The sequence below is a fragment of the Kogia breviceps genome, chromosome 13 (assembly GCF_026419965.1).
Source record: "Kogia breviceps isolate mKogBre1 chromosome 13, mKogBre1 haplotype 1, whole genome shotgun sequence".
In the NCBI taxonomy this organism is placed as follows: domain Eukaryota; kingdom Metazoa; phylum Chordata; class Mammalia; order Artiodactyla; family Physeteridae; genus Kogia; species Kogia breviceps.
This window is the reverse complement of record NC_081322.1, coordinates 9,345,323-9,361,303: the sequence shown is the minus strand read 5'-3', so window position 1 is coordinate 9,361,303 and position 15,981 is coordinate 9,345,323. Positions and strand designations below refer to the sequence as shown.

The window sequence follows — 15,981 nt, the reverse complement described above, 5'->3', positions numbered from 1 at the left end:
ATTAAATGCTCCCACCAAAAGACACAGACTGGCTGAATGGATACAAAAACAAGACCTGTACATATGCTGTATACAACAGACCCACTTCAGACCTAGAGACACATACAGACTGAAAGTGAGGGGATGGAAAAAGATATTCCATGCAAATGGAAATCAGAAGAAAGTTGGATTAGCAATTCTCATACCAGACAAAATAGACTTTAAAGTAAAGACTATTACAAGAGACAAAGAAGGACACTACATAATGATCAAGGGATCAATCCAACAAGAAGATATAACAATTGCAAATATTTATGCACCCAAAATAGGAGCACCTCAATACATAAGGCAAATGCTAACAGCCATAAAAGGGGAAATTGACAGTAACACAATCATAGGAGGGGACTTTAACACCCCACTTTCATCAATGGACAGATCATCCAAAATGAAAATTAATAAGAAAACAAAAGCTTTAAATGATACATTAAACAGGAGGACTTAATTGATATTTATAGAACATTCCATCAAGAAATATTAGAATACACTTTCTTCTCAAGTGTTCATGGAACATTCTCCAGGATAGATCACATCTTAGGTCACAAATCAAGCCTTGGTAAATTTAAGAAAATTGAAATCATTTCAAGTATCTTTTCCAACCACAAGAATATCAGACTAGATATCAATTATGGGAAAAAAGCTGTAAAAAAATACAAACACATGGAGGTTAAAAAATACACTACTTAATAACCAAGAGATCCCTGAGAAATCAAAAAATACCTAGAAACAAACGACAGTGAAAACACGACCCAAAACCTATGGGATGCAGCAAAAGCCATTCTAAGGGGAAGTTTATAGCAGTACAATCCTACCTCAAGAAACAAGAAACATCTCAAATAAAAAACCTAACCATACACCTAAAGCAATTAGAGAACGAAGAGCAAAAACACCCCAAAGTTAGCAGAAGGAAAGAAATCATAAAGATCAGATCAGAAATAAATGAAAAAGAAATGAAGGAAACAAGAGCAAAGATCAATATAATTAAAAGCTGGTTCTTTGAGAAAATAAACAAAATTGTTAAAACCTTAGCCAGACTCATCAATGAATAAAAGGGAGAAAACTCAAATCAATAGAATTAGAAATGAAAAAGGAGAAGTAACAACTGACACTGCAGAAATACAAAGCATCATGAGAGATTACTAAAAGCAACTATATGCCAATGCAATGGACAACCTGGAAGAAATGGACAAATTCTTGGAAAAGCACAACCCTCTGAGACTGAACCAGGAAGAAATAGAAGATATAAACAGACCAATCACAAGCACTGAAATTGAGACTGTGATTAAAAATCTTCCAACAGACAAAAGTCCAGGACCACATGGCTTCGCAGGTGAATTCTATCAAACATTTAGGGAAGAGCTAACACCTATCCTTCTCAAACTCTTCCAAAATATAGCAGAGGGAAGAACACTCCCAAACTCATTCTATGAGGCCACCATCACCCTGATACCAAAACCAGACAAAGATGTCACAAAGAAAGAAAACTACCGGCCAATATCACTGATGAACATAGATGCAAAAATCCTCAACAAAATACCAGGAAACAGAATCCAACAGAACATTAAAAAAATCATACACCATGATCAAGTGGAATTTATCCCAGGGATGCAACAATTCTTCAATATATGCAAATCAATCAATGTGATAAACCATATTAACAAATTGAAGGAGAAAAACCACATGATCATCTCAATAGATGAAGAAAAAGCTTTTGACACAATTCAACACTCATTTATTATAAAAACCCTCCAGAAAGTAGGCATAGAGGGAATTTGCCTCAATATAATAAAGGCCATATATGACAAACCCACAGCCAACATCATTCTCAATGGTGAAAAACTGAAACCATTTCCATTAAGATCAGGAAGAAGACAAGGTTGTCCACTCTCACCACTATTATTCAACATACTTTTGGAAGTTTTAACTACAGCAATCAGAGAAGAAAAAGAAATAAAAAGGAATCCAAATCGTTAATGAAGATGTAAAACTGTCACTGTTTGCAGATGACATGATACTATACATAGAGAATTCTAAAGATGTTACCAGAAAACTACTAGAGCTAATCAATGAAGTTGGTAAAGTGGCAGGAGACAAAATTAATGCACAGAAATCTCTTGCATTCCTTTACACTAATGATGAAAAATCTGAAAGAGAAAATAAGGAAACACTGCCATTTACCACTGCAACAAAAAGAATAAAATACCTAGGAATAAACCTACCTAAGGAGACAAAAGACCTGTATGCAGAAAACTATAAGACACTGATGAAAGATGTTCTTGGACTGGAAGATTCAACATTGTGAAAATGTCTATACTACCCAAAGCAATCTACAGATTCAATGCAATCCCTGTCAAACTACCAATGGCACTTTTCACAGAACTAGAACAAAAAATTTCACAAATTGTATGGAAACACAAAAGACCCCAAATAGCCAAAGCAATCTTGAGAAAGAAAAATGGAGCTGGAGGAATCAGGCTCCCTGACTTTAGACTATACTACAAAGCTAGAGTAATCAGGACAGTATGGTACTGGCACAAAAACAGATATAGATCAATGGAACCCGATATAAAGCCAGGGTTAAACCTACATACATATGGTCACCTTATTTTTGATAAAAGAGACAAGAATATACAATCGAAAAAAGACAGCTTCTCCAATAAGTGGTGCTGGGAAAACTGGACAGCTACAGGTAAAAGAATGAAATTAGAATACTCCCTAACACCATACACAAAAATAAACTCAAAATGGATTAAAGACCTAAATGTAAGGCCAGACACTATAAAACTCTTAGAGGAAAATATAGGCAGAACATTCTATGATATAAATCACAGCAAGATCCTTTTTGACCCACCTCCTAGATAAACAGAAATAAAAACAAAAATAAACAAATGGAACCTAATGAAACTTAAAAGCTTTTGCCCAGCAAAGGAAACCATAAAGAAGACAAAAAGACAACCCTCAGAATGAGAGAAAATATCTGCAAATGAAGCAACAAAAGATTAAAAAAAGATTAACCTCCAAAATTTACAAGCAGCTCATGCAACTCAATATCAAAAACCAAACATCCCAATCCAAAAATGGTCAGAAGACCTAAATAGACATTTCTCCAAAGAACATATACTGATTGCCAATAAACACATGAAAGGATGCTCAACATCACTAATCATTAGAGAAATGCAATTCAAAACTACAGTGAGGTATCACCTCACACCAGTCAGAATGGCCATCATCAAACCATCTACAAACAATAAATGCTGGAGAGCGTGTAGAGAAAAGGGAACCCTCTTGCAGTGTTGGTGGGAATGTAAATTGATACAGCCACTATGGAGAACAGTATGGAGGTTCCTTAAAAAACTAAAAATAGAACCACCATATGACCCAGCAATCCCACTACTGGGTATATACCCTGAGAAAACCATAATTCAAAAAATACATGCACCCCAATGTTCACTGCAGTAGTATTTACAATAGCCAGGACATGGAAGCAACCTAAGTGTCCATCGACAGATGAATGGAGAAAAAAGATGTGGCACATATGTACAATGGAATATTACTCGGCCATAAAAAGAAACGAAATTGAGTTATCTGTAGTGAGGTGGATGGACCTAGAGTCTGTCATACAAAGTAAAGTAAGTCAGAAAGAGAAAAACAAATACCAAATTCTAACACATATATATGGAATCTAAAAAAAAAAAAAAGTGGTTCTGAAGAACCCATGGGCGGGACAGGGATAAAGACGCAGACGTAGAGAATGGGCTTGAGGACACGGGGAGGGGGAAGGGTAAGCTGGAATGAAGTGAGAGAGTGGCATGGAGTTATAAATACTACCAAATGTAAAATAGATAGCTAGTGGGAAGCAGCCGCATAGCACAGGGAGATCAGCTCAGTGATTTGTGACCACCTAGAGGGGTGGGATAGGGAGGGTGGGAGGGAGATGCAGGAGGGTGGAGATATGGGGATATATGTATAAGTATAGCTGATTCATCTTGTTATAAAGCAGAAACTGACCCACCATTGTAAAGCAATTTTATTCCAATAAATATGTTAAAGAAAGACAAAAAGAAAAAAAGAGAGAAAAACAAATATCTGGTTAAAATTCCAGGAACTTGGATGCCCAGACCCCTACCATTTCCTGACCTGAGATATCCCAGGCATTCCCCATGGCTCTCAGCAGCACTGCCTGAAAACTGTGTTGAATATTTAACAGATATTAGAGATGTATACATAGTTTTTCCTGAATGATCTGGTCAGTTCCACAGCCTTTCATTATAAATAAAATCAAAGAATAATGTATCATTTATCCAACATGCATCTTCCTTCCAGATAAAATGAAACATGAAGAATGTGTATGTATTAAATTCAACTTTGGGGGAAAAGTTAGAAATGAAAAAGTGATAGTTTTTTTTAAATTAAAAATGCTATAAAAGTACTGAGCAAAATCAGTAGATGTTGTCCAAGTTGTCTGAGACCTCGCAGCTGGCAGTGAAATATTGTCGGTGTAATTGCAGCTCAGACTCAGCCGGGGACCTGTGAGCCAGGCTGCGACGGCCAGCCACTCAGGTGTCCTGAGTCAGCATCCTGTTATGTTATGTTCAGAACCTTCGTCAAACCCGGAGCCTCTGCCTGCAGCGCCCTCTCTCCTCCCCTCCAGAATCATTGTCTTCACCACCTCACCTTTGAATTCCTTCCTGCCCACTCTGACTTAATTTTTCTTTCTACAGGAAATTCTGCAAGAAAACAAAACCCAGAAACAACTTCTTCCAATGGCCCCCTGTGGCCAAATCCCGAATTCTTATTTCAACTGGTCTCTGTTCAGCATTTCCTTGTTGAAGCTTCTTTTGTGGCTGTCGAGGCAATGGTCCTCGGTGGTCCTCAGTCATCACTCAGCCTCCTCTTCTCCTTCCTCCTTCCCAACCCTCAATGCTCAGGCTCTCACCTTCAGGCTGGGTCCTCATGCATCTTCTTTTTAAAGCCAATCTATGTATTTTCCCAGGCAGTCTGACCCCAACCCATCACTTTCATCATACATATGAAAGTGTGTATATATATATATATATATATATATATATATATATATATATACACACACACACACACACACATATATGCTAGTGGTTATATCTTTTATATGTGTATATACATATATATGCTGGTGATTCTCAAATTTTGAATGCTAGCTCCCCCTTGAGCCGAGAGCCGTATACCCACTGGACGTTTCCACTGGGCTGTCTCAGCAGGCCGGCCATGCTCAACGTGAAGTTGAACTCATCATCTTCCCCCTCCCCAGATGGCCGCGCCAGATGGTCTCTCCTAGTTTACTCAGAGACTCAGGCCTGGAAACGGGAGGTTTTGCTTGACACCTGCCTGAGGCCTGGCAGTCATCACTACTCTCCGCAGACGCGTCATCTCTGAATCCCAGCCTGGAACAGTGTGTATGTACCACGCATGGGTGCTCAAGCCATGCCTTTTTTATTTTTATTTTTTTCATTAAGCTGAACTAATATCAAGTGCTTTTCTGCAAGTGGAAATAGGAACAAGTAAGAGTTTCTTGCTTTACATTCTTCAGTGGCTCCCTGCTCAAGTCAGAACAGAATCCTGAATTCTTGCTGAGACCATTAGCCGTGGAGCCCCTGCCTTTGAGTCCCACCTTCAGAAGTGCCCTGGGCTCCGGGAGTATCCAACCACTTGCCATTCTCAATGGATGATCAGCTCTCAAGCCTTCACAGTTTTTCCAGTATTTTTTTCTTTGAACACCCCACCCTGACGTCACCGAAATCCAGCGTTTCCTTAACACTTAACACGGCATTACATTCCTCAGGAAACCCTCTGCAGCTTCCCATAACGTCCTGTGCAAACCTCTGGGAACTCACCACATCAGAATTATTTATTCATCCCTCTCTCCCCCACCGGCCCGGGAGTATAAGAATCAAGACGCGTTTTCCTCTCTGTACCCACTCCAACTAGCACAGCACTGATGATTAATGATTGCTTGCTGAAGAGATGAATAGCTTTAGGGAGATTCATAAAGGATGCTTTCTTATTTCCTCTTTGAAAAAGGTTATGGTAAAATGTGAGTGCCACCAGGGGGCACAGAATTGTAACAGAATTTTCCCGTCCGCTTGCTCAAAGGAGAGGTTTGCCTTCTGTATCAACCTCTTCACACAGTTTCTAAGTATATGTATCTTAGAAAGATCAAGTAACTGTATCCAAATTATTTCCAGAAAGAAGTGTTTAAGCAGTTGGCTGAAAGAAAAACAGTAGCGCTGCCATACTAACACGTCAGGAAAAAAATGAAATCAGGCATAGCCAAGCACTATAAACGGGGTTTTGTGAATAAAACTGAAGGTAATGTTAGGAAAAAGCTAAAAATGTAAATATAATTCCAAGACATTGATACTACACGGTTTGGGACTGTTTTAAAATGTTGAATCCAAAAAAAAAAAGTATGTATGCGGGGAAGCCCTATTTCTGCAGGAAAAGTGAACAGGAATATTAAGTCTATTTCTGTGTTTAGAATAAAACCCCAAGTCCTGCTGTACAATAGCTACTAGAAACTTTCCAACACTTCTCTTCTGATAAGAAAAACAGTCAAAATTATTAAGACAATAATAGGCTAAAGCTTTTTATTTCAAAAGTTAATATAGTTTCATAGTTAAAAATCTGGTTTTGTTTTTTGTTTCTGTGGGGTTTGTTTGGTTCTGTTTTTGCATTAAATACCTGTAAGTTTGAATCCAGACTCAACTGCTTATTAGTTCTTAAAAATTATTAACTTGTTCACACCTCAGTTTTTTCCCTATAAACTGGATACAATTGCAGTGCTCACCTAAGAGGCTGTTGTCAGAATCAAGTGAAATAATTCTTGGAAATCACAGGGCCTCGGGCGCAGTAAACACGTGCTAAATATTTGCTATTATTTTGTTTTGACAATGGTGATTGACACATTATTTTAGTAATTCCTAGGAAAGTAAATTTTGCTAGTTCTTGGGAAGAAAATGGTGAGAATTTCTGAGTCCTTCCCACACTATCTGGTCCCTGAGCAGCTTCTCTTCACACCTGCATCCACTCACACCTGCACCTTTTCTGCATCCCTGGGCAGAGGCTGTTCTGAAGGGGCCATGCCTCATCCACTGAGGGCAGGGCTGCTGTGTTAGAACCCTCACGTAGTCTGGCCAGGCTCTTACGATCTCTAATGTTGCCCTGGATTCTCTAATTTCTACTTGTTGGTGAAACACATTGAGAATCTCAGCATCATGTCTCCTATATAAGAATCCTCAATGGACTAAAAATGATATCCGTGGTACACAATGCTGATACATTTAAAATAATAAGAGGAAGTAAATATATTTAGTGTATTAATGGTTATAATAAGATACCTGAGAAACACAATTATAGTTGCTATGCTTATGGGTTTGGTGATGATCTGACAGGAGGGAAATAAAAGCTAAGGGAAAGGGTGGCATGGCTTAAAGGGCATTCCACTCAAGAGTTAGGGGACTTTGGTCCCCTAGGAAGGCAAACAGCTGAGTCTTGGGCAAGTCGCTGAACAGCGGCCAACAATTGATTTCCATTTCTTCATCAGCTAATGTCCCTTTTGCTCTAAGGTTTGAGGATTCTATTTGTCATTACCATCTGGTTGACCCAGCAACTCACAGTGGGTCAAAATGCATTCATAGCTCTAGAAAGTAGCACTTCCATCAGTCACTAGATAATCAGAACCATGACAATGACTTGATGGGAGGTGTGTTGAAGTGGTAGGGCTGTGGCAGAGGGGGAACTGGGTCGGGGGGCACAGACAAGAAGGAAAGGGAGTGAGTCATGGGGTCACTGACATTCTGTGAAACCAGCTCTGCCTTAAGTCTTCCCTGGGCACGTCTAGCTCTTGTATAGAATTTTCCATATTACTATTTTAGAGTAACCTTCAGATGAAAAATATAATGGGATAGAAAACACATTGAAGTAAAATATTTCTAGTAACTATTTTCAGTTGAAACTATCTCCAGGTAGACTTCAGAGAATAAAAGTTTCCATGGTCATAAATTTCAGGCAGGCATCTTACAATGCGTTGAAAGCACTCCCATCTTCAAAGGATGGGGAGTGGAAATCACTTCACATGCTCTACACTAGAAATAAACATTTGCTTTGAAAAAGGTGGTCATCTTTTACCCTTATATCTCTTTATAACGCTCTAATGTAATTATTATGGTTATAATATACACTACTATATTGTTTTACTCTTTGTGCTACATGCCACCCTCTCTTGTGATATTAGGTTTTAATATTTCAACAAAAAGAATGAAAGGCAGTTTCCTAGCAACATCTGTGTTCAAAGGCACAAAGAGAGAAAAAGCTTGATCACAACACTCTCGTTTTCCCCACAGTTAATTCTTGCCTGAGTTAGCTGGTAGTGAAGAAGCCAGGTCCACACACAGAATCCGGGGTGAGAGGCCGTGCAGCCTCACGTGGCCTTTCCTTCTGAGCATGCGCAGGCCGGGTGTTAGGGTTTGTGGCTAAACCCCTCTTTCCCAAGGTAGCAGGCAGAGTCAGTGAAATACAACCATATGCTCTTTTGTACATGTTCTATTAAAGATGTGGAACCAGCACTGGGGTGGGGTGGGGAAGAAGGGATACTAAACTGGGAGGCGAGGTTGTTGGGTTCTTAGTAACCCTCATACCAACCACCTGTGAGCGCTTGGTCCGGTCCCCTCTGGGGTGTCTGGTCCTTCCCACCTCTAAACCGCTGCTATCGACACCTTTGACGCTGTCTTAAAGTTTCAGGCATTCACTTCATCAGCACCACGGCTTCACTAATATCATTGCCGCACCCCCGTCACCCCGCATGCCTGGGAGATCAGGCAACTGGCTCTTTCCCGCGAAACATGTCCCGCCTTCCCGAACCTTCCTGCCTGCACGCTGGGCCCGGTGCGCCCGTGAGGTGGAAGGGACCTGACCTTCGTGGTGGGGCGGGGCAAAGTCTGCAAGAAGGAAAACCCGCTTGGTCAAGAGGACATGGTTTTCGTTCTCCTGCCTGCAGAAAAGCCAAGACGTTCACGTTTAAAGCGTGCACACGAGTCCTTTTAGGCCTCTAGGGCTTTGACCCTGAAAGTCCCCGCGCAGAAACTCCGAGGTGTGTGTGTGTGTGTGTGTGTGTGTCTAAATATAGCGACGGCCAACTCCCCGCCCTCGGCCGGGTCCTCGCGCGGCTCGGGCACCGCAGCGCTCGCTCCAGGGCGCGCTCTGCCTCGGCCTGAACATCGGCCCACCGGGCGTCCCCCTCGCCCCTCCACGCGCGCGTGGGTGGGAAGTGAATTAGGGGACCGGAGAGCGACTCCGGGGGCCGGAGCTCAGCAGTCACGTGGTGGCGCCGCCGCCAGCCGCACGGAGCGCCGCGGGGAAGTGTTCGCCGCCGCCGCCAGGCTTGGGGACAAGGCGGGATGGAAGCGGGGTCCCGCCGGCGGCCTGGAGCCGGCGAGAGGGCCGCGCGGGCCTCACAGCGACGACAGTAAAAGGAAGGGAAAAGCGCGGAGGTGCCGGAGCTGCCGTGGGTGTGCGCCCAGAGCGGGGCCGGCAGAGCATCTCCCTCCGAGGGGCGGCGGTGCCGCCACCGGACTCGCGCCTCGCCTTTAGGCTTCTGGAAGGGAGAGGCACTTGGACGCACTACCTCGGAAGCGTCTGCTCTGGCTCTGTGAGGGAACCCCAGTTCTTCCTTCAGTTTAACCTGTGGTCCTTTCCTTCCTATTTTGCGGGGGGAGGGATTCCACTGTGTTGGAAGAAGTTCCCAAGCCCGGCTTCCTTTCGGAGTCCCCAGGTGACTGCGAGGTTGAGCGGCTTACGGTTTTAGACGCGGGCTCGCTGAAGGCCAGAGGCGCAGCCAGGGACCCCGCGGCCTCCCTCCTCCCCGGGGGCTGGGGGCTTGGCGGCGGCAGGAGATCCAGCCACTCGTCCCTCGCGACGCGTCTCTCACCGCGTAAGTGGCGGCAGACGTGGGGAGGGGCCCCCGCGAAGCCGGTGTCCTGGGCTCTCCATTCTCCAGGATTTTCCCCCCAAACTCTGGGGCCGCCGCCGCCACTGCCGAGACTCGGCCGTTGTCTGACTATCTCGGACATAAATGAACATTTCCTGACGGAGGGACCCGGTCTGTCCTCGCCTGCTTCGCGCGGCTGCCAGGAGCAGCTCCGGGCCGCTAGTTCTCCGCGGAGGAGCCACTTTGGAGTTTTGACGACCTCCCCACACTCCACCCCCGGGCCGGGAGGGATGTCCGGCTCTACTCTTGTCTGACGCCGGGATGGAAAGTCACAGCCCGCCAGCCGGAGTGAGCGGCGGGGAGAGAGCCGGTGCCCAGCTCGCCGGCTTGGCGGCCGTGTCCCGCGGGTCAGCACCCTGAACGCGGGGACCCGAGCGCCCCCGCCCGGAGCCTCAGCCCGCGCGCCCGGGGACTGGCTGTGGTACCTGAAGGGAAGGGCCGGGCCGTTCCCGCGCACACCCCTCACGGAAGACGGCGGGACCAGCCCGCGCGGCGGCGTAGCGGCGGGAGGGAACGGCGCCTGCCTCTCCCGTCCCTCCTCCGGGCACAAGGCGGGCCGCACCTTCCGGACACCTCCAAATCGCCGGGGAGAACACGCCGAGCTCGGCCTCCGAGAGGGGCTTCGGGGCCCGGCCCCCTCTGAGGCGGGGAGCCCGGGACCGGGCGTGCGCGCGGGGGAGCTCCCATTCCAGCCCCGGGGGCGCTTCGCCAGGAGGGAGTATCCGCCACAGGAACGGAGGGGCCGGAGAAGCCCTCTTGGAGTGACGCCCCCTACACGTCCTGATTACGCATTCGAAGCTAAAGGCTGCTCACCGCGGGACTCCTCCGTCTCCTCCACGCGCCCTTCCGCCCCCGCTGCTCCCCCTTCCCCGGCGCGCAGGTCGAGGGCCGCCGGGCGCCCCGTCCGCCGCCGCCGCCGCCGCCGCCTCCTCGAAAGCGGCCGGCGCGCATGAGGCCGCGGCCCCCGCCGGCGGCGCCCCCCTCGCGGTGCCCGCGGTGATGCCATGCCCCGCCAGCACGCGGGCGGAGAGGAGGGCGGCGCCGCCGGGCTCTGGGTGAGGAGCGGTGCGGCGGCGGCGGCGGGCTGGGGGCGCGCGGGCTGCGGCATGAAGGATGTGGAGTCGGGCCGGGCCAGGGCGCTGCTGAACTCGGCCGCCGCCGGGGGCGACGGGCTGCTGCTGCTGGGCACCCGCGCGGCCGCGCTGGGCGGCGGCGGCGGCCTGCGGGAGAGCCGGCGGGGCAAGCAGGGCGCCCGGATGAGCCTGCTGGGGAAGCCGCTCTCCTACAGCAGCGGCCAGAGCTGCCGGCGTAACGTCAAGTACCGGCGGCTGCAGAACTACCTGTACAACGTGCTGGAGAGACCCCGCGGCTGGGCGTTCGTCTACCACGCTTTCGTGTGAGTACCCGCGCCCCCCGCGCGCCCCCCGCCACCGCGGCGGCGGGGGCCCTCTTGCCGGGTCTCCCGGACGCCCGGCGCAGACGCCCTGGCCGGGCGCGCGCATGCACATGCACACACACACGTACACATGTGTACACACGCGCACACACACACTCGCGTGTGCACACGTGGTGGCTTTTATTTCTTTGCACGTGTTTAGGGTCCTCCTCCTAGAGCCTGCCAGCTCCCTGAGCCCCACCTCTCCCGCCTCTGCGGACAGAGCCTTCCAGTCGGCGCTCCCGCTGAGACACCCGGCCGCTCTGGGCGCCCGGGGGTAGAGCCGGGCAAGCGCGGGACCCCAGCTGCGCGGATAATTGGGAGCGATTAGGTCCCGAGATACGTCCACTCCAACCGTGGGGGGCGCCCGGGAGCTGGGCAAGGCTCAGGGAGGTGGAGCGCCCGCGTGAGGCTCAGGAGAGTGTGTTGGAAAGGTTAGGAGGTGATGGCGGGGAGAGGAGAGACGCAGGCCCGGGTCCTGGTCCCCGGGGCGGAGCTGGGTGGGGGGGGCCGCCGCTCGCGGCTGGTGCGGGGGGAACAGCAGCTAGGTTTCCAGCGCGCCCGGAAACACGCCTCGCAGCTACCTCAACCGCCGCTAACGGAAAGTCTGTCAGTGCACGTAGTCCTTCCTGCCACAGTGGTGGCCGAGGCCCGGAGGAGGCGAGCAGGGCCGGGCGGGGCGATGCTCGCTCGGGCGTAGTAGCCGAGGCTGGCGGGAAGCCCGGCGCGCAGGGGCGCGGGCCGCGGTGCAGGGCCGGCGCGCCGCCCGGGACGGGGTCAGGCGACGGGTGAAGCAGGCAGTGGTGGCTTGGAGTCAGAGCGTGTGTGTTAAGGCTTCATCATCTAGCAGAGGATGCTTAATGAGAAAATGATTGGAAGCAAATGTTTATTTTTCCCTTAGGCATTTAAAATCTTTCAGTGCGTTTGAAGTTTACTACTATTTTTCCCACAATGACCATTCATTCAGTCTCCTGTCAGAGTTAGGTTTATGTGGACATTTTAAGGTAGTTTTTATGCCATTACGCCATCATCTTTTCCTCCTCTCTTTTTAGTTCCCCTTTTTTGCTTCTTTATGTTAAAATGAAATATAAAGACAGCACCCGTAGGAGGCCAGTAGAGAAAGTTTAAGGCACTCACTGACAGGTTCCTTGTTTCCTAGTAAAAAAGATTTGGAACACGTGAATTAGGTGTCTTAGAAATGAGGCATGTCTTCCAAACATAGCTCTCACCTGGGATGGAGGAGCGGCGTCGACTCCAGAAACATTTCTTGAAATAACATGGACGAAGTGGCTGGTTTGGTAAATAGGTGAGCCTGGAATCTGACCACATAGTAGTCAGGAAATTGGTGGAGTCTACAATCTGTGTGACTCTGGTGTCTGGAAAATTTTACAGCCCCAGACTGATGGGAACATGTAGCATGAGGTGGAATATTCCAGCCAACTTTCCATCTTACAGTGTACACAAGGAGGACGTTGTGTAGCATCATTATGACATCAGAAGGTATAATGTGTGTAAGATTCACGTTGCCTCAGGTGTGGTTATTGCAGTAAATGCTAGACTTAGAGAAACACGACTGATACTTTTCGTGTTCATGCCCTCTGAGTTGACATATAATGAATCCTATTACCTAATGAGCCTGAAAAATTATTTGAATCTGTCAGGATCCACTAAAGCATTTAGCAATATGATCTGTGCTCAATTTGGCAGCAAAATATATATTGTATGGAAATTGGTTTTTTGGTTTTTTACACAAGAGTTTGCTCAGAACATTCATAGCTTTGATTTTACAATATGATGCTATTTAGCGGACTTTAAGTTTTGGTAATTTATGTGTTGTATATTCAGAAAGGGTGAGAGACAACTTTGGTTGGGTGCTCATGCTTTGTATCTCCTAAGTGTTGTCCTTGAACATGAATGAGGACTTCTTGTAATGCAACATTCTCTTTTCAATATGTTGAGGTCTAACAGGTATTTCTGGCCTTACAGAATCTTAAATTTTTGACAAATCATTTTTGAAGAGGTTCAAGTTCGAGTAATTCTCTACTCACCAGGCTTTATTGGTCAATCATTGTCTTCAGGGGTAGATGCAAAATAAATTATGTACTTGTCAATGCCACGTGCTGCTGTGAAGTTTTGTGTTACTGATTTCTAGAGCCTGCAACTGTAATGCTTGAGCGATCAGGTAGGGGTGCTAGACCCACATTAGCGCAAAGACAGAAGCATCTGCACAACTACAGCTGATATAGTAGTGGGGGACAGGCCATCTTTGGCAATTGCTACTTATGATTTTAAATAAGCTTTAGAATAGGTGGATTTCACACGTTAAATTAATAAAGGAAAGTTACTTTGAGCTGTAAGTCTAACAAGACCATTAATAATAAAGGAAGTTATAAGAAGACCATTTCCAAAGCAGTGTAACTAACTAATTCCTTGCCAGCCTGGGAATCCCCAAATCTTACTTTAATAACAGGTTTTGTAGCACATTAAGGCTCTTGCCAAGAACAAGTGCACTGTGATTAATGAGGTACTTCAGGGATGGATTTACTTGGTCGACCCATGTTTCCTTGCCAAGAAGCAAGAAAAGTATGTTTAAAGTTATGTTTCAGGTGTTGAAACATTTCTGTTAAATATGCAAAAACCATGATTATAATGGTATTTTAATGGTATACAATGTGCTTTCAAGTGTTTATGTCCCAGCCCACTGATGAGATGGCTGGCAAGAACAAGAGATGGCCTGCTGCAAATCCTTTCTTCCAATCTTTATAAATCGGTGGAAATTAGGAGAGTCTGTTCTCTTACTGTTCTTTAGGATGTTTCCTGGTTTCCTGTTTTCAGCTGTCCTTTAGTTTAATGGAGGAGCTATTCAAATATGAGGTGACATACTTCTTTGAATGTTGTTTGTCCATTTTTAATCCCTCATCTTTTTCGGGAAAAGTTTAGAGCAAATGGTGGTAATAGAAAAACACACGATGGGCTCCATGTATAAATTTGCGCCGATGGAACAAATGTGTTTCTGAGAAACAGCAAAGGCAACGGTGTGGCAGACACATGTAACTTGCCGCTTTGTCCGGTGCATCTTTGCCAGGCATAATACCATGGATCAGAATGTATATATATTTTAAACTAGGAGAAATCCTCCAGTCATCCAAGCTAGGAGTCTGGCAATCATCCTTGATGCCTTCATTTTTCTCAGACTCACTCCTGCTGTCCACCCAAATGATCATTGAAGTCTGTGTATTCACTCTATAAATATTTTTCAAATCCATTCCCTTCTCTCCTTTGCTACTGCTACCACCCCCCCCCCCCCTTGGATTATTTATAATGGTCTCTGGCTTCTGTTCTCAGCCTTCCAGCTCTTTGCTCTGACATCACAGTGTTTTTCCTAAAATGCAAATCTTATCGTATCCCCTTGCCTCTAATCTTTCCATGACTCTCTACTATCTACTCATCTGTTCACTCATCCATCCATCTGCAAACATGGAGTGTTCACATGTGCTAATTCCCAAATTCATAAGGCGAAGGCCTCCACTCTCAAGAAGGGGAAAGACTCCAGCAGGGGATGAGTGCAGGCCTGTGAACAGGAGGGAAACGCTGCTGTTAACAGAGGTGAGTACAGAGTCATGTGGGAAAAGAGGAGGAAGTGGAGCTGAGGGCACAAAGGTCAGCACAGGCTTTAGAGAGGAAGTGAGGTATGAGCTGAGTTTTGACAAATGACTAAATTTTCAGGTGTAAAAGCAAGGAGGGGATAAGCAATCTTGATGGAGAAAATAGCTTAGGTAAAGACATGGCACTGGAATCAACATGGTCATTCTGGGTACTGGGGAGTGTCTGCAGGGTGAGCACGACCTCAGGGAAAGAGGGCAGGGCAAAAGGCACACACGTGCCTGACCTTGGGTGGCTTCAGACGCCGGCCATGGAAGCTAGTCTTTATCCTGTAGCTGGTACTGGTCAGTGAACGGTGATAATAATCAGAGAGATGATGTCATCAGACACGTGCTTTGGGAAGATGTGTCTCTCCTTAGTTCGGTAAAGGGATTGAAGGGTGCCAGATGGGGCCAGTGTGGCCTGTGAGGAGGTGACAGCAACTGTCCAAGTTTTCCACTCATTCGTGTATTCTTTTATCCATAAATTCGTGCCACGGTGTCTGTCGACTGTCTCCTCTGTGCCATGGACTGTTCTGGAAAGGTGAGAGATGATTGCCTGAGGAGCTTAGGCAGTAACCGTAGGGATGAGACGGAGGGATTGAATTAGAGAGCAGTGATGCAGGTACCGTGCAGAGTGTCTTCACCAGTCCCATTTGCGGCGTGAGAAGGATGTCCCTGAGTGGGGTGATTTGGGGAACCGAAGTGCCATTCGCTAACATACGGAACAGAGGGCGAGGGGCGTGCTTTCAGGGAATATAATGAGCTCCGACTTGCGTTTGTTGCGTTTGAAACGTTTGTAAGATGTTTAGGGGGAGATCGTAAGCGGTAGACACACAGTAGTGAAC

The 15,981-nt window shown here is 46.8% G+C and overlaps 1 protein-coding gene across 4 annotated transcripts in view; it reads left to right on the top strand.

Annotated features, from left to right (window-relative positions):
- Nucleotides 1-11,046: 11,046 nt before the first annotated feature.
- The window catches only part of KCNQ5 (potassium voltage-gated channel subfamily Q member 5), a 575,893-nt gene continuing 570,958 nt past the window's right edge, over nt 11,047-15,981 (top strand). For all 4 annotated transcript variants that reach the window (XM_059035950.2, XM_059035948.2, XM_059035949.2 and 1 more), the window contains exon 1: nt 11,047-11,453. In XM_059035950.2, the coding sequence (XP_058891933.1) occupies nt 11,062-11,453 (392 nt within the window). In that variant the 5' untranslated portion in view covers nt 11,047-11,061. The remainder of the gene's footprint in view (nt 11,454-15,981) is intronic.